General features: G+C 36.1%; 3 protein-coding genes and 2 pseudogenes across 3 annotated transcripts; 4 read left to right on the plus strand and 1 right to left on the minus strand.

Moving 5' to 3' along the window:
* Positions 1-3,043: 3,043 nt before the first annotated feature.
* LOC121256044 (protein FAR1-RELATED SEQUENCE 5) lies at positions 3,044-8,908 on the plus strand. The gene is made up of 2 exons (XM_041156654.1): positions 3,044-5,891; positions 8,335-8,908. Exons 1-2 carry the CDS (start codon positions 3,702-3,704, stop codon positions 8,506-8,508), a joined length of 2,364 nt encoding a protein of 787 aa, XP_041012588.1. The 5' UTR covers positions 3,044-3,701; the 3' UTR covers positions 8,509-8,908.
* Positions 8,909-10,177: 1,269 nt separating this feature from the next.
* On the plus strand, positions 10,178-11,213 carry LOC121256045. The gene is made up of 2 exons (XM_041156655.1): positions 10,178-11,084; positions 11,140-11,213. Exon 1 carries the CDS (start codon positions 10,407-10,409, stop codon positions 11,007-11,009), a length of 603 nt encoding a protein of 200 aa, XP_041012589.1. The 5' UTR covers positions 10,178-10,406; the 3' UTR covers positions 11,010-11,084; positions 11,140-11,213.
* A 3,971-nt stretch (positions 11,214-15,184) lies between these two features.
* LOC121256046 (probable L-type lectin-domain containing receptor kinase S.5) lies at positions 15,185-20,036 on the plus strand. The gene is made up of 2 exons (XM_041156657.1): positions 15,185-17,013; positions 19,039-20,036. The coding sequence occupies exons 1-2, from the start codon at positions 15,762-15,764 to the stop codon at positions 19,893-19,895; spliced, it is 2,109 nt and encodes a 702-aa protein (XP_041012591.1). The 5' UTR covers positions 15,185-15,761; the 3' UTR covers positions 19,896-20,036.
* Positions 20,037-20,606: 570 nt separating this feature from the next.
* On the minus strand, positions 20,607-21,608 carry LOC121254383 (annotated as a pseudogene).
* Positions 21,609-22,269: 661 nt separating this feature from the next.
* Positions 22,270-23,282, plus strand: LOC121254384 (annotated as a pseudogene).
* Positions 23,283-27,072: the final 3,790 nt, after the last annotated feature.

The following is a 27,072-nucleotide window of genomic DNA, read 5'->3' on the forward strand; positions in this document are numbered from 1 at the left end:
AAATTATTTTTAATAAATTTATGTATTTTAAAAAATATATATATTTAAAAGAAAAAAAATTAAAAAATGCAAATCCATTATGAGACACTTCCAGCGTACCGCTGGACGGCATAGTAACAATGTCCATATATAATTAAATAGCAAATCCTCGATCAAATTGAGTTAATTTGCATATCTTGCAGGGGCGGAACTATGTTGTAGGTTAGAGGGGCTACCCCCAAAAAAAGGATTTTAAAAATTAGTTTTATATATTATATAATTTTAAATATTTTTAAAATATTTAAGATTGTCCCCTAACACTCAAACACAAAGTATATCACTCAAATATCTTTAAGTCCATTAATATAATAGTCTTGATTTGATATCTCCATCTCTCTTTATTTGACTTTAGTGTACATTGTGCGGTTTGTTTAGTTTCATATCAATGATAGTATATAAGTTTTTATTATCTTTCTGAGCATACATATAGAGTAACACAATTTTTTTATTTTTTATTTTTCATTTGGGTCATTCTCGACTTCATTAAATTTTTTGTCTATCACTTGTACATAATCTTCCTTTACAACATTTGAGATGTTTTTAACCACATATTAATCAGTTAACTAGTTAGAAGTTTCAAGAGAGTTTATATAATAATTAAAATAAATCTGGAAGATTTTTGCATATGAGAGGTAGCAAATTTATCTAGTTAGATGATTGATGAGACGTTTCTAGAGAGATAGAGAGTATGTGAAGAATTTATTTTCTTTTGTGAAGAATTTATTAGTTATTCACATTTTTTTTTATTCACTTATTAATAGTAATTCAATTATACAATAAAAAATCTAACGACTTTTATATTATTAGATACTTTTTCAAGTTTATTCTTAATCTATAATTTTTTCTTAAAGCTTAGAAAAATGAGTAAATCGAGAAAAATTGTATAATTTTATGACGTATGATTATTTTTTTATATAGTCACGTGCAAAAAGTACATATTATTTATACTGACACATACCGTATACTTTGCCGATCGCCCCCCAGCCATCAAATCCTAATTCCGCCCCTGTATGCTTGCAATTAATTACGCAATAAATTTTAATGCAAATGGTAAATTTCATAACTTCATGAAAGGGATCGATCGGTAATACACAATTTCATAATAATACCAGGCTACCACCACATGACCCCTATACATGTCCCAATATCACAAATTAACTATAATATGTTAGGATAATTATTTACGAAAATACTTATGATAAGAAAGTTATAAATAATTTTTTTAATTCAATTATAAAGAATCTTAAATTTAATAGAAGGCCTTGTTACTTTTTGGTAAGCCTTTTCATCCTTTGAGAATGTAAACTCTTTCATGATTTTTAGGTTCGTAGTGCGTATAAGTTTAGTAAAAAAAGTAGACAAATCTTAAATTTACATAAAAAAAATTATTTTTTAATGATAAATTTTAATTTTATTCGAATGAAAGAGGTGAAACGTGTACACTTTTATATAAATAATACTATATATAATTATGAAATGTATAAGTATCATATAGTCGTTTTGAAAAAGATTTCAAAGTAAAATTTATTATTAAAAATTTAATTTTTTTTATGTGAATTCCCTATTTATTTATTTTTTTCTTTAAAAGTAATTGTACTACACTTACATACTGACGACTGCAACAATCATTTTTACTTATATATATATGTAAAAAAAATGTTTTCATTATGTGTTCTGCCACGTGTCATGATTACGACCTGATTGGCTTTCGTTGGGTGATGGGTATTTAGCAACATAGTAATGTTACATGTAATCATGAAATGTACAAGTACCGTACAATCACTTTAAAAAATAATAGAACTATTAACAAATTATTATTTTTTTATGTGAGTCTCATATTTATTTATCTTTTTCAAAATAATTACATGACATTTACATACTCAAGACTGTAACTATTATTTCTCTTAGCAAGAACCAATCCTAATTTCATCATGTGGTGGACCTATGATTCTATCTGCAGCTGCTCATCTCAAAGAAAATAAATATCCCACTAAATAATATTCGATTCTTGTTATTTTAAAATAAAAATCACTTTTTTTGCCCATTCAAATTTATTTTTGCCTTCTTATAATTTTTTTTATAAAAAATAATTTATACAAATTCTAAATAGATAAGTCTCATATAAATTTTTATAAAAAAAATAGACTCCACATTAAAAAGTATAAAAATATATTCTTTATTCGTGAGACCCATTTTTATATAAAAGACTTGTTTAAAATTTATTTATTTAAAATTTATACCTAACATTTTTTTTTTCCGTGTGTCACGAATTATAACTTTTTAAAAGCATTCTATTTTATAAATAGTTTTTAAACTTTTTATACTAGTTTTATTGGCTTATATTATTTGTAGTACGTATGTTTGCCCAACACTTGTAATAGTGTCCCTCATAATTAAAAAAAAAACTAAAATATTAATATCTTTCTAAATTAGTTGATGTTTGAAAGGTGGAAACATCAACGATAAATTAAGTATACATGTTAATAAGTAGCTCATAAATACCGTTTTCTCTAATTTTAAATTTTAAAATTCTCAATTACACATGTAATACCGTTTAATAAAAAAAACCGACAAACATTATTTATAAAAGGAAAAAGGATCTAAAAACTAAAGGTAGGTTCTTACAAATTTAAATTCGGCAAAACTCAAAGGACCGATTATTAAAAATTTCTTTCATGACAAATTCTTTAGGCATAAACAAACTATATAAATTTATATATATATATATATATATATATAACATTTCTTAAAATCATATATTTTACAAAGAGAAATAATTTGTATAAGTTTTGAATAGATAGGTTTCGCGTAAGTTTTTTTAAAAAAAAAAAACTTATTTATTATTAGTAAACTCTTTTTTTTATAAAGATTTATTGTCTATTTGAAATTTTTACCAGGCATTACTCTTCTACAAATACGGATCAGATGATCAAACTTGTTAATCAACGGTCGATGAGCGTTTACAAAGAAGTAGGTTATGAGTAGAGCTCACAGGGGATCAAAATGGAAGGAGCTTGGGATACAGAATAGAATACGAAGAAACCCACCCACAATTCTCAAACTCTCGACGCTCTTTTTTCCTTTTCTTCAAATCGTACTTTGTCAGTCTCCCTCCCTCACTCTGTCTCTCTCTCCCCCTAACAAGTTTTCGTCAATTTTTTTTTTCCTTTATGTTTTTGGGAAGGAACAGGCCTGCCTAATTCCTAACGAAACCCCCGCCAGAGCAATTCTAGGGTTTCTCTACAAGAACCCTAGAAAAACAATAAACTTTTTCTTCTTCTACTCCGTCTTTCGCATTTCTGTGTTAAACCCACAAGTAGTGCAGAAGGGGAAAAAAGGGCTCTTGCTTTTGACGACTCCTTGTTTTGTCGGGTTCTTCTTTTCCTTGTTCTTATTGTTCATGTTGCAGTGATAGTTTGGGGAGGGAGTTCTTTAGGCTGAAGATGGAGCAGGAGGTCACGCTCTGTCAAAGAGTCCTTTTCGCCCGCCAGGGTCAGTAGTACTTTATTTTTTATCCTTTTTAATTATAAAATTTGTATTACTCCATGCCTTTTTCCTCTGCAACTCTAGAGAGACTTAATACTTGCACTGTAACGCTATAAATACGAAGCATAGAACAATTCGCACGGTGGGGTTGAGTTGAGATCCTTCGTTGTCCCCACATGGATAACGAGATTCTCGAATTTGACATTGGGTTGGGAGGAGGTGGTGGTGGACGAGAAGTTGATGATGATGGCATAGACATTGACGATGAAGAAATGGCTGATAGCCCATCTCCCACCAGTGGTGGTGCTGGAGGTGGTGCTGCCAGCAGCGGTGAAATCTACCTTCCTGAGGGGGACCTTTTGGACCTTGAACCTTATGAAGGCATGGAATTTGAGTCTGAAGAGGCTGCCAAGGCCTTTTATAATTCTTATGCTCGCCGTGTTGGCTTCAGTACCCGTGTCAGCTCCTCCCGACGTTCCAGACGAGATGGAGCCATTATACAGAGGCAATTCGTCTGTGCTAAGGAGGGCTTCCGTAACTTGAATGAGAAGCGCACTAAGGACAGAGAGATTAAGCGCCCTCGGACAATTACTAGAGTGGGCTGTAAAGCATCTTTGTCTGTCAAGATGCAGGACTCAGGAAAATGGGTTGTGTCTGGGTTTGTCAGGGAACACAACCATGAGCTGGTTCCCCCCGATCTGGTGCACTGTCTTCGCTCTCACAGGCAAATCTCTGGTCCTGCCAAGACCTTGATTGATACCCTGCAGGCTGCTGGAATGGGTCCTCGAAGGATTATGTCCGCCCTCATTAAAGAGTATGGTGGAATAAGCAAAGTTGGATTTACGGAGGTCGACTGTAGGAACTACATGAGGAATAACCGTCAGAGGAGCTTAGAAGGGGACATTCAACTTGTTCTGGATTATTTGCGGCAAATGCAGGCAGAAAACCACAATTTCTTCTATGCGGTGCAGGGTGAAGAGGATCAGTGCATGAGCAATGTCCTCTGGGCTGATCCAAAAGCAAGATTGAACTATACGTACTTTGGTGATACAGTTACATTTGACACTACCTACCGGTCCAATAGGTACCGTTTGCCCTTTGCACCTTTCACTGGGGTAAACCATCATGGACAGCCTGTTTTGTTTGGTTGTGCTTTCCTAATAAATGAATCCGAAGCATCATTTGTGTGGCTTTTTAAGACATGGCTTATGGCAATGTCTGGCAGACCTCCAGTGTCCATAACAACTGATCATGATGCGGTGATACGATCAGCAGTCACACAGGTTTTCCCAGAGACCCGCCACCGTTTCTGCAAATGGCACATCTTCAAAAAGTGCCAGGAGAAGCTGTCCCACGTGTTTCTCAAACACCCGAGTTTTGAAGCTGACTTTCATAAGTGTGTTAACTTGACTGAATCAATTGAGGAATTTGAGTCTTGCTGGCTATCTCTTGTTGATGGTTATGATTTGAGGGATCATGAGTGGCTTCAAACAATATACTCTGCTCGCAGGCAATGGGTGCCTGTTTATCTGCGGGATACTTTCTTTGCAGAAATGTCCATAACCCAGAGAAGTGATAGTATGAATTCATACTTTGATGGTTATGTGAATGCCTCAACCAATCTAAACCAGTTCTTTAAGCTGTATGAGAAAGCTCTAGAGAGTCGCAATGAGAAAGAGGTGAAAGCAGATTATGATACCATGAACGCCGCCCCAGTTTTGAAGACTCCTTCTCCAATGGAGAAACAAGCATCTGAGCTATACACGAGAAAATTGTTCATGAGATTTCAAGAGGAGCTAGTTGGAACACTAACGTTCATGGCATCCAAGGCTGAGGATGATGGGGAAGTAATCACATATCAAGTGGCGAAGTTTGGGGAGGATCATAAACCTTATTGTGTTAAATTCAATGTGTTGGAGATGAAAGCAACTTGTAGTTGCCAGATGTTTGAGTTTTCGGGTATTCTTTGTAGACATGTATTGGCAGTTTTCAGAGTGACCAATGTGCTTACACTCCCATCTCACTATATTTTAAAACGTTGGACGAGAAATGCCAAGAGCAGTGTTATATTAGAAGAACGGACTAGTATTGTATATACCAATTATCTAGAGTCTCATACAGTTCGATACAATACCCTACGGCACGAGGCTTTTAAATTTGTAGATGATGCGGTGAAATCTCAGGAAACTTATGATGCAGCAATGGATGCCTTGCAAGTGGCTGCAAAAAAAGTTGCTCATGCAACAAAGAGTGAGGGAAAACTAGGCATGGCCAATGGGGTTGTTAGGCGGAACTTGGCCTTTGATGGAAGTACAAATCACACCAGGGATGATTTTGAAGGGAGATCAGCACAGCATATGTCTGAGGTCAGGGTTATTTTCATTTTCCTGTCCTTTTCTTATTTTGCCTGTAAATACGTAATCTGGCCACAATGGTTTCTGCTTTCATATGTTCTCTTAAAGTCGAAAATTTATTTTGCATGTTCACCTTCCTCCTAATTTTGATTACCTTGAATAGTGTGGTGTATCACTCTCAATTACATTAGATCTATGATAAGCGCTTCCATCATGATATAGTTGTAGAGTGTTGGATCTTGCAACGTGCCTACAAATCTGGTACGCAAACCACTGTGATCATATTATTTTTTAAGTTGATTCTTAAACCACTGTGATCATATTATTGAAAAAAAAAACAAGAAAGAAAAACCACTGTGATCATACTCTCTATGTGCATGGTGGGAGATGGAAGGTACCTGACGATGGTTTCAAATAAGAACACCACCCTGCCCCTAATCATTATTACTATTTGCAAAGTAGATTTTGAGAAGTCATTGTATACTTTCTGTGTACTTAGGCTATGCCTATTTATTTGATTCAATAAAACTTCTTATTACTTATAAAAAAAAAAAAGGATTTTGAGAAGTATATGCTTCATATGACGGAAGTTGGGATGCATGTTGGGTTAAAGCGTGTCTAGGAGCTAATCATTTGATCCTTAAGTTCTGCACCAGATGAATTTCTACTGTCTTCTGGAATTCCTTGGGGATGAGCCTTCAATATTGATTTTGTAATTGGCTTGTAATGGGCACTTTAGTTATCTTGGAAGTTCCTTGCTACAGAGTAACAGATTGTATTTGTGGGACCTTTAGATAACTGGATTTACCTCTCTCTCCCTTTGGTACTTACAAAAGAAAAAACCTCTCTTCCTTTGGTGGAGTTATTATTGGTGTTTTGGATTGAATACATTTCTTGTTCCGTATACATTTCCTGTCAAACTTGACTAGGAACTACAAAGAGTTTAATATGTGATTATAGAATAAAAGAATTTATGCATTATGAGTCTCTGCTCCAGTTGCAACTGTGTATTATGTGAATTGGTTTCTAAAGCTATTCTTTATAATCTACTCATAAAAAAGCTATTCTTTACAATCTAATTAGGCATTAGTGCGTGTTGATGGTTTCTAGTTGGATTTTACATTCTATGCAATGGGGATGATCTGATACGTTTGTCGGTGTGTACATGTATTTGTGTGTATATTCTTTTGGTCAACTTATAAGTATTGAACATTAGGCCTCGTTTGTTTTCAGAGATGAGATGAGATGAATTGAGATTAAAGTTAAAAAGTTAAATAAAATATTGTTAGAATATATTTTTTAATATTATTTTTGTTTTAGAATTTGAAAAAGTTGAATTGTTTATTTTATTTTGTGTGGGGATTTGAGAAAGTTGTAATGATGAGATGGGAGGTTTTCAAAGTTTTCAAAGTTTGGGGTTTTAGTCTTGAAAGCAAACCAGCCCTTAACCTGCTTTGACACTTGTGTTGCAGTTACTTATGCTTTAGTGTTATGTAAGTGCTTCATAATCATGATGGACGATTCTTTGTGGGTTGTTTCACACCATCTAGGATTTGGATTTGCCTTTGGATGATAAGTTTCCCAAAAGTTTAATTGAAGTAGTTTGAATAAATAGGCAATGTGTTGCTGTCAGTTATAAATGTGATACTTTTACTGAGAGTGGACATTTACCGTTTTGCTGTTGATTCAATAGAATGTTGTCCAAAAGGAGGAAAATGGTATTAATGATAGGTATATTTGCTCTTTTTATGATTCCATAGGATTACAGTCCTTTGGGTTTGACAGTAGTGCAATCTTTTTGTTGAAATGGAAGGTTCTGCCACTTCTATAATTTCTTCCCTTTCTTGATTAGTATAATAATTTCATTTAAAAAATACAAAAGGCGCATTCCATGTATGAAGAGATGTGTACGAAAGTCATCTAGCTAGATTTTTTTTTGGATAGCTAGAAATTGGAAAAGATACAAATAATCATGGGAAGTAAGCCCATCATTCCTCTCTCTAAATATACCATATGAGGAGGCATGTAAGAATCATTTTCCACACTGCTTAGATGTGTGAACTACCGCCTAATCCTCTACATGAGTAAAAAGGTCCACTATGCTTCTGGGGTTGGACCTAAACCAAATCAACTTCTAGTTCTATTCTAGTGCAATCCTTCTTGACGATTAGGCCTGAACACATTCTTTGAGATCCTTTAGAATTGCATTCCTATTGAATGGGGAAGGATGAAATTCTCTTTCCTCTATTTCAGATGTTTTTGCTTACTAGAGTAGTTTTTATTTACTTGGCACCTGGAACAGAGCATTCACACAGTTCAGTCTAATTTAATTTTTGCTTACCTTTTACTGTCTTGGTAGTTCACTTGGGTTGCAATACGATAATGTGAAATCCAACTCTCCATATATACTGGATAGATCTTCCGTACCCTCTTTAAACATTGTTTTTATGAGCAGGATGATATGGACAAGAGAATCCGAGAACTAACCAACGAACTGGAAGGTGCAAATCGGAAATGTGAGGTTTATCGGGCTAACCTGCTTTCGGTTTTAAAAGATATTGAGGATCATAAGCTGCAGTTGTCGATTAAGGTGCAAAACATAAAGATTAGTATGAAAGACGGCCTCTAAAGGTCCGATACTGTTTATACATGTAGTGTTTCAACAATGTTCTTAGGACTGGATTTGTTCCTTTCACTTTTGGATGGTGTAGAAATCGGATAGTGTTCATGTTACATTGCCTTGCACAGTACAGTGTATTCGATGTCTCTAGATGTTAAATTGTAATAAATTAAGTTGTAGTTTATTTAAAGTCTGAGAATGGTTTTGGCCTTGTATCCGAGGAACATAGAGGAATTATCCTGGAATCTGGACCATCACAGGGAAAAGCTTTAAAACCTGCCACAACTGCAGACAACATGCAGGGATCATGTTATAGATCTTGGCTGCAGATTCAGTCATCGTTGGCTTGACATTTCACCATGTAAATACATACTTGCTACCTTTAATAAAGTTTCACGTTTTTTTTCCTCTCTCTCTCTCTCTCATGACGGGGTTGTTCCGTCACATCTCTCACAACAGCTAGCAGGTTTGCTCGAGACAAGTTGATTTGTACTCTCAAGTGTGGCGGCATTGTTGTCCATGCTTGATGCAAACTAATATCAAAGATTTTGGCACGTGGTACAGAAATGTGTACCCACTTTTATAAAGCTGTTGATCTTGTAAGTTGTAACATTCTCAAACTCTTCTTACTTTTTTGCTTTTTCTTTTTTTGGCTAGTTCGTATCTGAATTGGTAATGTATACCAACAAAACCAGGTTCAGCTCATGTCTTAGATGGAATCGGATTCCGAGTTACTGTCTTTAACAAAGTAAAAGATACTCCCTCGTAGTTTATCTAAAGGTACTTGTTGTGTAAGGATTGTCTAAGTTCCATTTTTCTGTTTCTCTTTGATCCTTCTTCCAAAGTCAGTAGGGGAAAAAACGAGAGAGAGAGAAGACAGGAAAGAAAAAGGAACTTTAAAAGAAAAATGAATATATATATATATATAATTATACATAAATACATATATTGTGATATTCCTTAGATAAATATAACTAGTGTATGAGATCACACATTAATTGGGAATGAGAAGTTCTTGTTCTTTATAATAATTCAAAGGAGATTTCAATTCTATCTACTGATCTTTTTGGGGGATAGTCATTTTGGATATATATTATATTTTAAGCCTTTTAATTGAGTTATAATCTTAAAGTTACTGGCATGTGCCTAATTAAACTGTTTTCGGTCCAATTTATATGTGCAATTAAAGTAAAATCAACATCTCTCCGTGACTTTAGATTCCAGCAAATGCTCTCTCGATCTCTTAAGGGTTGCTTGGGGAATGAGATGAAATGGAAATTTTGTAAATAATAATAAGATGGTTTGTGAATAATTGTGAGATATTTTGAGTTAAATATTTTTTGGGTTTTGAGAAATGAGATATAAAAAGTTGAATAAAAAATATTATAAAGTTAAAATATTGTTAGAATATAATTTTTATTTTGAGATTAGAAAAAATTGAATTGTTTTTTTATTTTTTGTTGAAGAATTTGAACAAGTTGTAATAATTAATTTGAAAAAATTGTAATAATTAATTTGAAAGTATTTGTATTTAAATGATGTTTAATATTTGTATAAGAATAACTTGAACCACCGGTTATTCTCCACCTGTAAAACTTAGGCAACGTATCTAATTCCCATAGGACCGTTGAAAAAAGAAAACCTCTCTTTAAGCCACTCAAAAGCAAAGCAAAGCAAACTTCTAATCTTCATCCATGACCTCCATATAAACAACCAATCCCATCTCCCTTATATATTCCCCATATGGATTGAGCTAAAAGGTAAAGTGAAAAACAAGAACTCATCATGCAGTTCGACAAACAGATTTCTCACCCGGTCCATCCACAGCACAAGCTAAAGCTTGAATACACGGAGACCCCATTCAACTGTAACGGGTGCAAAGAAGCTGGCATCGGCTTCCAATACAAATGCTTGCAATGCGAGTTTCACCTGCACAAGTCATGCGCTTTGGCACCTTCCACCATTTATCATTCTTTTTACAAGAAATGCGAGTTCCAATTTCACCATGCTCCCCCGGTCCAGCTCTGAGAAGATGTGACGCATGTGGGAAAAATGTTCTGGGTTTTGTGTATAACTGCAAGAGTTGTGGTTTCGATCTGCATCCTTGTTGCGCTAATCTGCCACAGGTACTCGACGATGGGGAGCAGAACCTTTACCTGTGTTTCAAGCTCTCCAGCCCATGTCATCACTGTGGGGGAAAGGGATCCGGTTGGTCGTACAGATCTCAGTGCAAGACGTATAATCTTCACGTCTCGTGTGTGAAGGAGTTGCTTGTGGAAAGCTGGCAGGCAATCTATCTTAATGTCGACAAAAACAAGGTCAGGGAGATGCAGACTAGGATTCCCAGCCTTAAGGGAACACTGGGAAACAATCATGGGCAAAGAGGAAAAGGCAATATCAGAAAGTGTTGTCAGATTGCTGGAGGAGCTGTTAGCGCTATTGTCTCAGCCATCCTAGGTGATCCTACACCTATAATAGCTGCAGTGGTCGGGGGTTTCATATCCAAGTGAAATATCATCGTCATCCTGTCTATTATGCATCATCATCATCATCATCCTGTCTATTATGCATGTAATATTGTAATATTATTTTGTCCCATCCGGTCTCTTTGTTTCTGTGCATGCTCCTCAATTACTCTATTAGTCTATTACATGTTAAGTCAAAGTACATACAATATTATATATATAGCTTTGCTACTCATCATCTCTATACATTACACAACACATTTAATTTTATTTATTTCATTTTAATTTAATTTAATTTAATTTATTTTTTATTTTATTATTTCTAAACTAATTGAATTCTTCTATTTATCATCTATACATTACACATTTAGTAAAAGAAAAAAAATAAAAATTAAAAAACTATGTTTGGCATGTGATGTGAAGATGATGAGTAGAATTTTTCATATATATATATATATATATATATATGCACGCGCGCTTAAAAGCCGATCATGTACATCTTTCACGTGGGATTTTTTAAACTTTTTTGTGTTCTTTAAATTACGTACCACGATCCAGCACTAAGCTTGCACTAATAAAAATAGTTTTGGATTAACCGCTCAAGTGGTAAAGGTCTTAACATATATATATTTCATTAGGGTAAATTTCCCTTGAATTATTTAAGATATTGCCCTTGCAAAAAATTATTTATCGAAAGCCTATACACCTTTGAGATTAGTCGCCAGTCGGGATTTTGTTCTCTCATTCACCCAATACCAATAAAAAAATACAAATAGTTTTGGATTATATATATTTATGGTGCATCCGATCAACTTGTAGTAGCAAAGAGCCAAACATAAAATTGGGATCATGTTTAGTTGTCCAATATATATGCAATCTACTCGGTCTACGTAATTAAATGCAATTGAATATTATTCTATTAAGCCATGCATGTCAAACGGGACATGGTTGATCCTTTTTTTTTTTTTTTTTATTCTTATTATTAATTAAGAGATAAAAGAATATATGAATAAAAGATAGATGAGATATACATATATCATTTCACACAACCAGTACAAAAAATAGGTATTGGGAACAAATACATAATATTCTCTACCCTTTCCCGCCAAGGGGGCCACAAAAGAATTGTAAACCCATGATCGGAAGCCATGGTGATTGAAGTGGCTGCATTTTGTTCTGAAAAGATGGTTGGAGAGATCCATGACTTCTTCGCTGGCCTTTACGATCCAAACTTCATCGATCATGTTCATGTATGTCGTAGACACAAAATTCCATTCTCCCAAATGAGTACATGTGGTTTATGCATGCATAGGGAGTAAAAGGAAAAAAGGTGGAGCTCGTGAGTTGTGGTAGAAAGAAATTAAACATCGATAGACTAAAGAAAAGGTGGTGATCATCGATCGGGTGACAACAGTTCAAATTACCAAAACCCATTTTCCATTTTGATCAAAGACAATTAATTTTACCTACTGAAAACGTAAGGTGATACAAGGAATTCGTGAAGGGATTATTAATGAGATCTTAGGTAATCAATACAACAGTTAATTAGCTTGTAAATATAATATTTTTTGTAATTATACAGATAATGAATTAGAAGATTATAAATTTATAAAATGAAATTTGATATTTGTCAAAAGAGTTGTGCTATAGGAAAGCCCTGCTTGTAGTGCACGAAATGCACAAAATGAACACGTGGATAAGTTAAGTTAAAGAAAAATAATAAAAGAAAATAAAATTATAAAAGAAAACAAAAACAAAAAAATGTCATATCATTCGCCCTCCCTCCGGCCCGCACATGATCAGAGTACGTCCCTTTTCATTTGCGTTGCACTCCTCCCGCAGTACTGAGAAGCCCATTGCCCAAATGAAGGTGAATGTTGGGAACATTCAGAAATTTGCCACCACTATTGATTCACCTATCGCCCAAAGGAAGGTGCCTGGTGGATATCATCGCCTCTGACTTGGAATTATTATTCAAAGAAATTGGTTTTAATTTGTATTGAAATGAAATTTGTTTTTAGAATTAATTGATTGATGAGCGTGCAGTGCATGTGTTCCTCAAGTAGTGAAAGAATGGTTAAATGCACCTAAAGTTATTGTATTATTGCCAGGCTTTGGTAGATTTGGTAGGTTAAACTTGAAAATGTGATTGTGCTATTTTTAAGGATAGTGTTTTTCAGATTACTTTTGGTAATTTTATTTGCAAAACTAACAAGCTAGGGTCTGAGATGAGCTTTGAATTGAAGCATCAGTTTATTTTTTGTAGAAAGCCCTGCAATTTCCATCAATCGGGGAAGAAACTTTCAAACATGACTAAGTAGGAAGCAATGTAACTCCTTCTAGAAAAAAAAAAAGGAATATATCGCATGAAGTCGTGTTCTTTCAAAGAGTAGGGTTTACTATTAAAAAATTAATTTTTATTATGTGGGTCTCATGTTTTATTCACTTTTTTTAAAGCGATTACGTAACGATTACATAAATCACAGTTATAAATATCTTTTCTCTTGTAGAATTTCTCTTATCGAAATATATAACTTTGGAAGCAGGAAGTCGTGTTCTTTTGTTCAACCAAGAACCAACCTGCATGTCATTCACGATTCTCCTAAAAACTTTAGTCAAAATATATAAGTTTTAAAAATTTTGAAATAAAAGACTATAAATAAACTTCAGACAATTAAAAAGTAAAAAAGTCTTAAAACAGTACTGATCCGTCGATCGAGTTATTTCCTAGATTTAATGGGTTAATTAACTGAAGAATTTCGAAGAACATGCATGTCAATAAATAAAAATCAGACGATTTGAACGCTCGAAAGTCTCAATAATATTTTCCTTCTCTTCTCTTGGTCTAATTTATCATGAGTACGATAATCGAAGAATATTACATTCCAACGAGACTAGTCCATAATCAAAGTCGGCCTTTGGTACTCCATCATGTAATTCTACGTACGCGCGTACTATTAATGGAATTGATTGATCATTGACGCCTTCAAAATGAGTTTTATATATGATGAAGCATGCATGCAACTATTAAGTTTTTTTATTTTATTTTTTTTTATTTTTTGCTATTTGTTTAATTGGTTTCTAACTTTCTACTGCTTTTATTATTATTATTATTATTATTTAAAAATTTATTTCACCGAGTGTGCTCTTGCAGTCATGTGAGCCAGCCTTACATTTTCATTATTCTATTTGGTTGATAATAATGAATATATATATATATATATATATATATTAGATCCCCTGCCGGCCCAGCTATACTACCTCCCATATATAATTTGTTTAGTGTATTCTGTTTTTTTGGGTCTGTTGAGCTTCCTGCGCACTACAAGTTAATTTCCTTTTATTTATTTTTTAATCTTCCATATATATATAGCCAAGTGCTTCAACGTCCATTCTTGCATTCATTTTGTTCTTGCAATTGATCGTTTATTTATAATTATCACGATAATCTCCTGATCATCTTATTCTTTTGCTGGAAATTAATTAAGTTATAATTTGTTCATCATCGATCATGAAGACAAGAAGAAGAAGAGAATTAGAAGAGGAGCTAGGAGGGTCAAGTACTCATGAACTTATATATATATATATATATATATATATATATATATATATTCCTGCGACTAAAACCAAGGAAATAATTTGGTAGGTAGCTAGTCCTTCTCAACAAATTAATCAAGGGAGCCTAGCTAGCTAATTGTCTACTTATAAAGGGTCGATTCAATTAATTGTAGCTTCTGAAAACAAAATCCATCGCCATCAGCAGCTAGCTAGCTAGAGAAAATGGCCGGGTATAGAGATTATAAGAGTAGTTGTTGAAGTGCATGCATATATACCTAGCTTGACTTGGTCAATGCATCATTTACTTTACTTTTCTTTTTCTTTTTTTTTTTTTAAAAAAAATATATAAATATAGAAACATGCACATGGATCGAGAGTAAGAAATAAAGAGACATGAGTGATCTAGATGATATATAGTTGTTGATCAGATGCTAATTATTAATTAAATGGAGTTATATATCGCACGTGATTAAAGCTGGAGACCAGCATAATGCATGCCAACTCGATAATCGATAATGCAGGGATTCAAGACTTGATTTAATCAGTTTATCATGCTATATACCCATTATGGGAACCACTCGTTCAACTAATTATTACCCTTCGATCGTCACTTTAGGACTTTAATTGTTGGCATGCATAATTTACCAATGGGAAATGCTTTTCGCGTTTATTTTTGGTCTCATAAGAAATTGCACGAGGCCTTCCGCGTTAAGTCCTCCTGATCATCCGGCCGGTTGAGGCGTAGCTAATTTTTTGGTTTCTCTCACTGGGTGCAGTAGCTAATTAATTAAGTCAAGTAGTACTATTTTGATCTTTTTGTATGCTTGGTGGCCTTCCGCGTTGTGTCCTCAATCCTAATTAATTTTTTTTTCTAGATTAATTAATGAATTACAATCTGGGCCGGGCATGTAATTAATAATTATTGACTCTTATTATAAGTTTATGCCAAATTTACGACGATTTGTTGGGGAATATGATCTTAAACTTCATAAAGAAATTACTATATATATATATATATATATATATATCCATGCAGAAAAAACACATGCATGCAGAAAAGGACGAGGAATTCGCTCATATTTCTAGTCATGAACAGACTCGGAATATTTATCTAGGGAGGGAAGGGTCATGACCGGTAGACAAATACATGAAGTACTGCTGATTTGATCATCGATCGCAGTTTTAGATTCCTTCGATCTGCTTCTGATCCACAATCGAAAGTAACTGCAACAAAAAATTATGGGTATAATCTCAAATGGAAGTTCGATCGCCCTTGCCATTATCCTTTTCAGCCTTCTGCATCTTTCTGCTGACATCCAAACTGCTGCACTAATGGTGGAAAAAAATAAATTCTCGTTTGATGAAGGGTTTAATCAGACGGCAAATGGCGACTACTTTGTGTCTGAAGGTAAAGCAGGTATTGGGCTTGGAGCCCTGCAGATAACTCCAGACACAGCCAACGATGCCTACAGCCTCTTCAACAGTTCCGGCCGCATTATGTTTATCCGACCCTTCAGGCTCTGGTCCGATGATTCCCAGGCTTCCTTCAACTCGACCTTTGTCATCAACATTTACAGGAAGGAGAATTGGACTGCCGGTCAGGGTCTTGCCTTTCTCATAGCGCCGAATACCTCCATGCCTGCATCAAGTCAAAGGGAATGGCTTGGCCTCACCAATGAAGACACCGATGGCAACAACGCCAACCAGATCGTCGCCATAGAATTCGATACCCAAAAGCAAGTCTATGATCCCGACGACAACCACATCGGCCTTGACATCAACTCTGTTAAATCAAACACTAGCGTCTCTCTCAATGATCATGGTATCAGATTATCCCCTGAAAAGGCTACTAATTATAGCGTCTGGGTCGACTACAATGGCACGTCCAAGCTGATGAAGGTTTACATGGTGAAAGAAGGAGAACCCAAGCCTAGGATTCCCCTTCTCAACGCGACCATAAACCTGAAAGAGTATGTCAAAGAGGAATCCTACTTTGGGTTTGCTGCTTCTACAGGTTATCCGAATATTCAGCTTAATTGTGTCTTGAAATGGAGTTTATGGGTAGAAGATCTACCCGAGAAAAGAGATTTGACTTGGTTGAAGATAGGTGCTGGGGTTGGAGTCCCGGCGGTGATATTGTTGATCCTACTCGGTGTGATATATGCGAACAAGCGAAAAAGAAGCAGCGCCGTCGAGGAGTCCAATGTTTTTGACGAGCACATGAAATCGTTGCCTGGAATGCCAAGAGAATTCAAGTATAGGGATATTAAAAAGGCCACCAACAACTTCCATGAGAGCATGAAGCTTGGTGAAGGTGGATTTGGCATTGTTTACAGAGGGATTCTGAATGTTAAGGATCATATTAATACTCATGTTACTGAAATAGCTGTCAAGCAATTCGTCAGAGACAACATCAAAAGCAAAGATGATTTCTTGGCTGAGCTTACCATTATTCACCGGCTTCGCCATAGACATCTCGTCCGCTTAGTGGGTAATTAACCTTATTCTCTTCTTTTTACTTTATTTCCATCTTCTTGTTTTTTTCCCCTTTCTCTTTGATCTCTTGGACATAAATTCTCTCGCAACTTAATTCATATTTGCATGGATCATTAGATCATCTTATCGGAAGATGATCACAAGCAGCTTTCTGATTTGAGAACCAGAATGTGATGATTTTATTTAGAATTCTTTGTTTACAAATCCAAATGATCAATGTGTAGCTGTACGGTTTAGCACGTCAATAATAAAAAAATATGTCAGATACAGTTTTAGAGCTCACATTCATTTTTGAAGAAAAGTGGTCCGTCATTAAAATAAAAAAGAATTATTTTATTTAGATTTATATATCTACTTTTTTTTAAAGATAGTGTGCCGATCTTGCATGCATTAAAATTATAAATATAATTTCCTATAAAAACAATATAAATGATATTTATAATTTTAAGGTAGGTAAATCTGGTGCATTCATTTTAAAAAAAAATAAATTTAAGATTTATATAAAAAATTATTTTTTAATAATAGACTACATTTTAAAAAAAAAAAAATACGTAAAACTTACCTAATTTATACACATGACAGACTTTAACATGAACGATGTATTCTGTACTAACAAACTTATCGTGTTATGTACGAGGTCATTTTAAATTAATATAAAAAAAATAATGAAAGATTCAAAGTTGGAAACTGGACAATTCAATTGTCAACAGTGTGAACTACTTTTCATGATCGTTATCTTGCGCTCAGGGAAACGCGCGCAGACTTGTTGATCTTTAGTACTACTAATTATTCTTGTTCTTCTTCTCGTGTTTAATTAATTATTTCTGAAGAATTGGTCAAAAAAAAAAAAATTCTGAAGAAAGTCTTGCTAATTTGGATGAATATACGTCAGCTCTTGTCAACATGCAGCTAAAACCTATAATAAATTAATGCTTTTAAATTCGAATCTATATATTGAAATTGATAATTTTAACTCCGGCCTTTTGAGTCAAATGCTTATTTCATTATAAATATTGTCATTTGGGAGCTTCAATATCTTTAATTTGGATTTTATAATTTCTCATGCAATTTAATTTGTTTTCCTGATAAAAAAGAAATTACCCAAGAACGACCAAAACAGTGTAGAGCAACCAAAAATGGAACAGGAAGTAGAAAGGATGGGGGAAAAAAGACCGCAGTATTGGTTTTCATTATCAATAAAATGATGGTTTTCATAGATCAGAATATTGTTATCTTTGAGGTTTGGAGTGTATAGTTCACAAAATGCAGTACTGACTGAATTGGAGCAAATTAGAAAGTAGATTCTCCACTCTATATTTGGCAGGAAAACACATATCTGAATTCGACTTTATTTATAGACTGCTAGCAATAACGAAAATACATGGAATCTGCAAAATCTTAACCTGTTAACTTGTTGAGATTGGGTATGAATCTTGAGAGCTTGGGGATATGCAGGACCGCATATTGAATATGCCAGACCTAGCTAGGGCCATGGAAGTAATAGATCTAAGGAGGTTGATGGTTGAACTAGGTGTAGATAAAGAATAAAATGGTAGGTAGGCCAGGGAGAGACGAGTGAAGATGGGTCCATCAAGTAAAAAGGGAAATGGTGTAAGTGGGGGAAAATGAAGAGAAATAGAGGGGGGATTCTCTCAATTATTGTGTACCGGAGGAGATTGGGGTAAAAGGAGAATGAAATCTTTGCAACATCAAGGAGGATGACAGACGAGGTGAGTGGGAGTTTTCAGAGAGGAAGATGGCCGAGAGAGAAGAGGGCCTAATCTCTCTAATATTTAGAGAAAGAGAGGAGTTAAAACCGATGATTTTGATAGTTTTGAAATTATTAGGTACTGATAGTTCACATGAGCCGAGTATAATTTCACATACACACGACAACCGGGTACTTCATTAGGTTGTCATTTCTTTTTCACAGCTGAATTGATGTACTCCACTTTGCATTGCATTCATTTTTATGCTACTTTTCATCCCTGATCGCCTCTAACATATAGTTTTGTTTCAGGGTGGTGCTACGACGAAGGGAAGCTACTACTATTGTATGACTTCATGCCAAATGGTAGTCTTGATAAGCACCTCTATGATGCTTCCAATCGGAACACCTTAAACTGGGAACGCCGATACAGGATTCTAGCAGGTGTAGCGTCAGCTTTGCATTATTTGCACAATGATTATGATCAGAAGGTTGTGCACCGCGACATCAAAGCCAGCAACATCTTGCTGGACTCCGACTACAATGCGCGCCTGGGTGATTTCGGCCTTGCCCGAGCCTTGGATAATGACAGGAATTCATACGCTGAACTAGGACTGGGTGGAGTCGCAGGCACCATGGGCTATGTTGCTCCTGAGTGTTTTCATACAGGGAGGGCTACACCTGAATCTGATGTGTTTGGTTTTGGAGCTGTGGTGCTCGAGGTTGTGTGCGGCAGAAGTCCGGGGATTCCGATCAATTACCACCAGCATAAGGATTGCTCCTTGGTTGATTGGGTTTGGATGTTCCATCGTGAAGGCAGCATTCAAGAAGCTGTAGATGAGAGGCTCAACAAATACTATGTGGTTGATGAAGCAAAGAGACTTTTACTTCTAGGGCTCGCATGTTCACATCCGGTTGCCAGTGAGAGGCCTCGGACGCAGGCTATATACCAGATTATAGCAGGAGCTATGCCACCCCCTCATGTACCTCCATGTAAACCTGTCTTCACATGGCCTTTGATGGGAGCTCCCTACAGCAACACTGAGAGTACAACTTCTACTGTAACAGTGTCTTCCAAAGTTTGGTCTGTCACCAACGTGGAGAGTAACATCCAGATGAGCTCGGGCACCTCCCAGAGTTTCAAGTCTTTGAGCACCTGTAGTCAGTAGGCCCCTCTGCATTGAAATGGGATGCTTTTGAAAAGATATCTGCATTCTTGGTAAGCTTGTTAATATTGATTAATCATGTGTCCCCAATTCTCCGCAGATCCAGCCTTACTTCCTAAATGTTATTGTCAAATTAAGTCCATATGCTTGCGCGCAATATGGCATTAGGTTTTCATATCGGATGTAATCTCTTCTCTCTCTTTTTTTTTTTTTTTTTTTAATTGGATCTGCTTGTCTTTTGCAATCAAGTACAAGAAATATATTATTTTTCTTTTATTAAATGTAAATTTGATTGTCGTTGACTTTGAACATGAATTGGACTATAACTGAATATAAATTTCTTAGGCAGATACACTGCATCATGAATCTGGTCTATCTTGAACTTGGACTATTGAAAATTAAGAAATCTCTTTAGCAGATACACTACATCATATCAATTCGGTCTATCCAGCGGAACTGATAACACTAGAGATTATGCAGGATGCAATCTAAAGATATTTGCCCATCCTCCCTTGGTGCATAGCATATAATCATGGTCTATTGTCTTCTACGTGACCAGGAACAAGTTCATTGGCTAATTCGTAGTAAAGCATTAATTTGTAATTACACTCCACATCCAAGAACAAATCTATAATTTGAAAAACCAAATCAAGCTAGATTTTAACAAAACTGAATGAAAAAGGAAAAGAAGGATGTGACTGGAGTACCTTAGGCTCACCCTTCAAACAAACCAAACTTCATTAACAACTTTTGATTACAGTCCAGCATTTCACTCAAGCAATCAATATTCTTTTGTTTCAAAAGTTTGTGCCACAACTCTAATCTCTTCTTTAAACCATGCCCAAAGAATGCAGGATAATCAGTGAATTCATCAATCCGCCTCCCCATTACCTTTACCAGAAACCTAATCGATCCGAGGTTCTAAGGAATTTAAGATGCTCTTTATGAGAATTGGAGGAAAACAATTTACCAAAGCTGTTATTTGCTCAGTTCCAAACACACATCTATTTAGATAAGCAAAAGTGGGTCTTAGCACCACTTTCACATCTCCACAAAGAACTTCAGAGAAGTTCATTGCCATTCATGTGTGAAGATCATGCTCCGAAAGACCTACTGACTTCAAAAATTTTGAAGTAGAACGTAGCCTTTTATCAAAGCTATGGCCATAAACGGGTTTTTTTTTTTTTTTTTTTTTTTCCAGAACTTTGCGAACCATCCCATCTCTGGCAAGGCCAAGAGTAGCAAGAAAGTCCGCTATCTCGGTCAGCTTCGATTCAGTGCTGTAGCTGATGAGCCTTGTGTTGGGCAATATCATCTTGCCAAGTTGCTTTTTGGGGACACCAAGTTCCTGAAAGTATTCCAAAAGTGGACATAACTTCTCTTCCACGCTATGGGAGAGTATGTGACAGAATTTGGCAATGGCGGAAGTAACATCATGGGGTTTTGTATCGAGTGTAGAGAGGCACTCAACCATGGGAACAAGCTTCACATGGAGACCCAGTGTAAGTACCTTGGGGCACTTTGAAACAACTGAAGGGAGCTCTCATGAATGTCATTGCTTTTACGGTAAGCCTAGTTCCAGGAGGCTTTCTCCCCTCGTAGGCCCTCAAGGCGCTTGCACTTTTTGAACATTTCATCGATGCTTTTATCGTCCAAACCTCTATCCCTTAAGAACCAAATGATGCTATTACCACGTTGACTGTTGCATATTTCCATTTTCCCCAACAAGATTTTACATTTCTTATTTAGAACAATGGACGCTAAAAAAAAATTACATTTGTTGAACGAACTTAAAAATTGGTGGGCCGTATATGTTTTAGAGAATTTCCATAGGTGCATAGCAAAGGATCTAAACAGGGTAACAGAAGAATCATCATGCTAATTGGTTCGTATATTTTGAAAACGCCGGAAATAATAATTATGTGAAAGGAGACCCCCCAGAATAACTTAATTGGAAGAGTATTATTACAGGATACAAGTGTGGCAACTCATATAAATGGGGAGAGCCGCATACCTTTTGGTTAAAAGCTAACCGGCAGCCTGATCAAGATCAGAAGAAGAAATGCAAACATGCTCTCTACTTGCACAAAATCGTAAGTCCATCACGGCGGAGTAGATTCAGAAGCAGAGAGGTATCGGTATGGAGGCTGTGGTAGTAGGATGGCAGTATGTGAAAAAAAAAAAGAAAAAAAAAAAAAGAAGCCTTATCTGGTTTCCATTTCGTCGCAATTGCCCTCTTTGTTGAAGTTGAAATGACTTATGTACCCTCCAATCTTGCTGGGTTTAGCTGTTGTGTAGACAACGTAGAGCGAACGATTGAAACAAAAACCCTAAGCCCTAGCTTCATCGTTGTCTTCTTGAGTATTCATTCTTAGACATGGCATCCCTTCAAATTCAAGGTCGGCTTTCTAAGCTTATTTCGAAGCCCATTCTCTATTGGTTGGAATTACGTCGTCGTTTGAGTTCTAGCTTCCTCGAAGATGAGGGTAGTATCAAAGGACGATCAATGAGATCGGGAGGTGGAGGTGGAAGTGGCGATCAAGCGACAGAGACTCCTCTAGAGCCCATTCCAAATAGGCCTTTGAGAGGCCAAGGAAACTCAAAACCTAACATTCAATTTCACAATAGAAGGCCCTCTGCCAATAATAAGCAAGACGCCTTTGATTTGCTAGAAAAATTCAAGTTTGGTGCTGTGGTGGCTTTGGTAACAAGGGGGAAATGCCCGCAACCCCTGGACTCTAGCCCAACAAGAACAACAACAAGAGGATGTAAAGGCGGATACATCACCGCCGCCTCCACCTTCGCCTCAAGATGCGGATGAGATCTTCAAGAAACTCAAGGAGACGGGTCTCATCCCAAATGCGGTGGCCATGCTCGATGGCCTTTGTAAAGATGGCCTAGTTCAAAAAGCCATGAAACTCTTCGGTTTAATGCTCGAAAAGGGTACCATTCCCAAAGTTGTTATTTACGCTGTCATCGTTGAAGGCTTCTACAAGGCCCATAAATTTGACGATGCCAAAGGCCCAAAAGGATTTTCAGGAAAATGCAAAATAATGACATTTCTCCCAATGCATTCTCTTACTCTGTCTTGATACAAGGATACAAGGTATGTATCAATTTGACGAATTAGAAGACGCTTCTACCTTTTGTGTCGAGATGTTGGAAGCTAGTCATTCTCCAAATGTCCCCACCTTTCTCGACTCGGTCGCTCGATTGTGTTTGCAAAAGGATGTTGAAGAAGCTCGGACCATAATTGCAACTTTAACGCAAAAGGATTCTTTCGTCAACAAGAAAGCAATTAAAGAATATATGGAGAAAAAACCAACACATCCATCTGTTCAAGAAGCAATCTTCTGGAATGACACCCAAGAGAGGCCATTTCAATTTTGATGTTTCTTACAGATATTGTAAGTTTTTCTTTGTCTCCTCTCCTGTCCTGAACATGTTTCCTTGCCTTCCTTTTGCACCTTATGTGAGACAACATGTGAAGCACATTTAGTGTCATCAATGGAAATTCTGTGTTGCTCACTTTTATAATTTTTTAGGGTTTATGTGGTTCATGGAATTTTTGGTAATGAGTTGCACTTTTTATTTCCTTATGGTTGAATTCCACAATGAAGTATGATCTTCTTCGTACTTTTTTCTTCTCTTTCTTTTAATTGCAATATAGACACTTCAAACAACTAAAACAATTCGCTGAATTTATCTTCACCTTCATTTTGAACAATATGAAAGCAGAAGCCTATGGTCACCCAATACATGTTCTTCTCCACTGAGTCTAGTCTACTTTAATTTTATGTATATCATACTTGTGAATGTTTGACTTAAGGTGCTTAGAAAGACTACTCTTAGATTTATTGAATATTAATACTTTCTAAGTTATAGCTATTCGACATATAGAAGGTAATGAAGCTAAAAGTTTTGATGTTGCAGGGCAGGTATTGACAGGTATGATCGTTTGATTGTCTGGTAAAATTATTTATGTTGGGGAGATGGTGGTGGTTTCAGCACTAGGAGTGGTGGTACCTTGGAGGAAGAATGGGAGGTAGAGGTGTAATAGGAGGGAGGAAAACGAATGTAATTGGGCTACTACCGTTGCATGACACAAGCATGCTATTTTCTCAATATCTTCGTCCTGGTGAACTTGATGTTGAATTGTCACAAGAAGTTTGCATTCGTCATGAGTGAATATTCACTAGTGGGTGGTAAGGGCAATTGGAGGGAGGGTGTATTTGAGTGTTTAACTCTCTAGTAGTGCTAATTGCTAGTAGTTGTATATGTGAAGAATATTGGAGTAGAGAGATGGCGGAGGTCCCAGCAATAGAAGTAATGATGCTTTGGAGAAAGACTAGGAGGTAAAGGAGGAGGAGGAGGAATATAGTGGTAGTACTGTAGCATGACACAAACATCTTGTTTGGCCAAAATGTTTGTCCAGATGAACTTGATGCTGAAATAATTTATTCTCTACCCTTGTTTTTTAGCCAATGATTTCTCCTTGTTCCTCACATTCACACACAAAATTACAAGCACTTACATATAGAATACAACAAGCCTGATGATCAGTAGTTTGCGAAGCTTTTAACAGCACAAGTAAATAATCAGCGTATTCCATGGCAATCCATGTTTATGGATAGAATTCTTCTTGATAATGTGAAATGGGTGTGTTTTTAACTGTTGAAATGATTAAATCATCTTTAGACTCATTAGAGCATTGAAGGTACTGTAGGGATGACTTAGATGAGACATCTGTTATAATGGATGTATGTGAACGTTGATTAAGACTTTCCCAATTTGTTGTGAATGATTTCATCTTGAACTTGTGCACCCTAATTGTCTTCATCCCAAATGAATGAAATCAGGGTTTCTTGGAAGACTTGCATTAATTTTGGGGGAAAAAAACCTAGTTCTATATGATGGCTACTTAAAACTCAAAATATTTTCAGTTGCAGCATATTTCCTTAAAGTTTTGTATTATGAGGCCCTTTTCAAGATAGGGTTTAAGCCAATACACAATCCAATAGGTTTCTGTATTGTCAAATTGAGTTTTGGAGTTGTAAACTGCAAAACACTCAGGAAACCAAGAATACCAATAAAATGTTTTTGGAAAAACTGACTCAGTGAGTTCAACCCACTTTCATTATCATAAAATCAATCTAAACACGGAAGTATATGCTATACACGGAGTCTAATTGATTCCTAATATTCAACATCTATACATGGTAAGATAATTTGTACAGCTAATATGAGCAGAGTCCTAAATTGTATAAATTCCTAAAATTATATACGGTAACATCCCTCCTCAAATTGTTGCTGGTAACGACAATTTGCCAGCAAGAAATTGATGTCCTTGCCGAGTCATTACTTTGGTGAAGACGTCGGCCACTTGGAGATCAGAAGAAATGTAAGGAAGATATATCACCCGACTCTCCAAGGTTTCTCGGATCGAATGACAATCAATTTCAATATGCTTTGTGCGTTCATGGAAAACAGGATTGGTGGCAATCTGAATAGCACTAGTGTTATCAGCATGAAAATGGGTAGAATTAATCTGAGGAAACCCAAGCTCCTCTAAAAGACCATGTAGCCATACAATTTCAGAACAAGCAGTAGACATGGCATGATACTCAGCTCAGTAGATGATTTAGAAACACGATCTTGTTTCTTACATCTCTAAGAAATTAAGGCATTACCCAAAAATATACACCAACCCGTAGTAGGTTGAGGCGTATCCAGACACACAGCCCAATCAGCATCACTATAGGCAACAAATTGAAAAGATGAGTCTGTAGGAAAGAATAATCCATGAGTAGAACCTCGAAGATAGTGGATAATGCGGTGAGCTACAGCAAGATGAAGGTGCCGAGGAGAAGACATAAACTGGCTGACCTGATGAACGACATAGGAGATGTTTGGTCGAGTAGTGGTCAAGTAGATAAGATTTCCAACCAAGCGCCGATAGAGAGTAGGATCATCTAGAAGATCCCCTTCATCTTTCATGTATTTGACATTTACCTCCATAGGTGTATAAATAGAAGAAATGTCCTCTAAACCAACCAATGTGATAAGATTTTGAATATACTTATGTTGGTTCAAGAAAATACCATTGGCTCGATGATGAACCTCTAGTCCCAAGAAGTATGTGAGCTGGTCAAGATCTTTCATATGGAAAGTTGCATGTAACATCTTCTGAAGCTAAGTAATCAAACCACAGTCAGTGCCAGTAATGATAATATCATCCACATAAACCAAGAGAAGAACTATACCCGTATCAGATGTGTGGAAAAAAATGGAGGAATCATACTGACTTTGTGTAAAGCTGAAGGTAAGAAGTGTACCATGAAACTTTTCAAACCAGGCTCGGGGAGCCTGCTTGAGCCAGTACAGAGAACGCTTCAGCTTACAAACATCATGAGGAGAAGAAGTAGTCATACCAGATGGAAGCTTCATGTAGATCTCTTCTTGGAGATCACCATGAAGAAATGTGTTCTTCATATCCATCTGATGTAGTTTCCACGACTATGAAGCAGCAATAGCCAAGATGGTTCGAACCGTGGTCATTTTGGCAACAGGAGCAAATGTCTCCTCATAGTCAACCCCATATTCTTGTTTGTTACCCATAGCTACAAGGCGAGCTTTGTATCAGTCCAAAGACCCATCAGAACGAAACTTTACAAAGAAAATCCATTTACTCCCAATAGGTTTGACTTTAGGAGGACAAGAAACAATATCCCAAATATGATTCTCCTCAAGTGCTTGAAGTTTCGCTTGCATTGCATTTTGCCAACACTCATGTATCATAACCTATTTGGAGCAAAAGGGAATGAAAATAGAGGATAAAGTAGCCACAAGAGAGACAGGGGATGAGAAACCATACTGATCAGGGGGTCGAGAAGGGTGAGTAGACCGGCGAAGAGTGGAGGAAGCAGGAGCAGGATCAAGTGCCGGGTCAAGATCGTGAGGGGGCACAGAGGAAGTGGAACCAAACTCATGTCGACTACGTCTTTCTTAAACAAAACCAAGTTTGAACATTTCCATAATTGTCTGGGAATCAGAAAAGTTAGGCAGAAGAGAAAAAGATGCAGATGGCAACTCATTATGAGATAGAAAGAAATATTGATTTAAAAAAAAACCATATTCCTAGAAACCCCTATACAATGAGCATGAGGATCATAACAAACAT

Source organism: Juglans microcarpa x Juglans regia, chromosome 3D (genome assembly GCF_004785595.1).
Source record: "Juglans microcarpa x Juglans regia isolate MS1-56 chromosome 3D, Jm3101_v1.0, whole genome shotgun sequence".
NCBI lineage: Eukaryota > Viridiplantae > Streptophyta > Magnoliopsida > Fagales > Juglandaceae > Juglans > Juglans microcarpa x Juglans regia.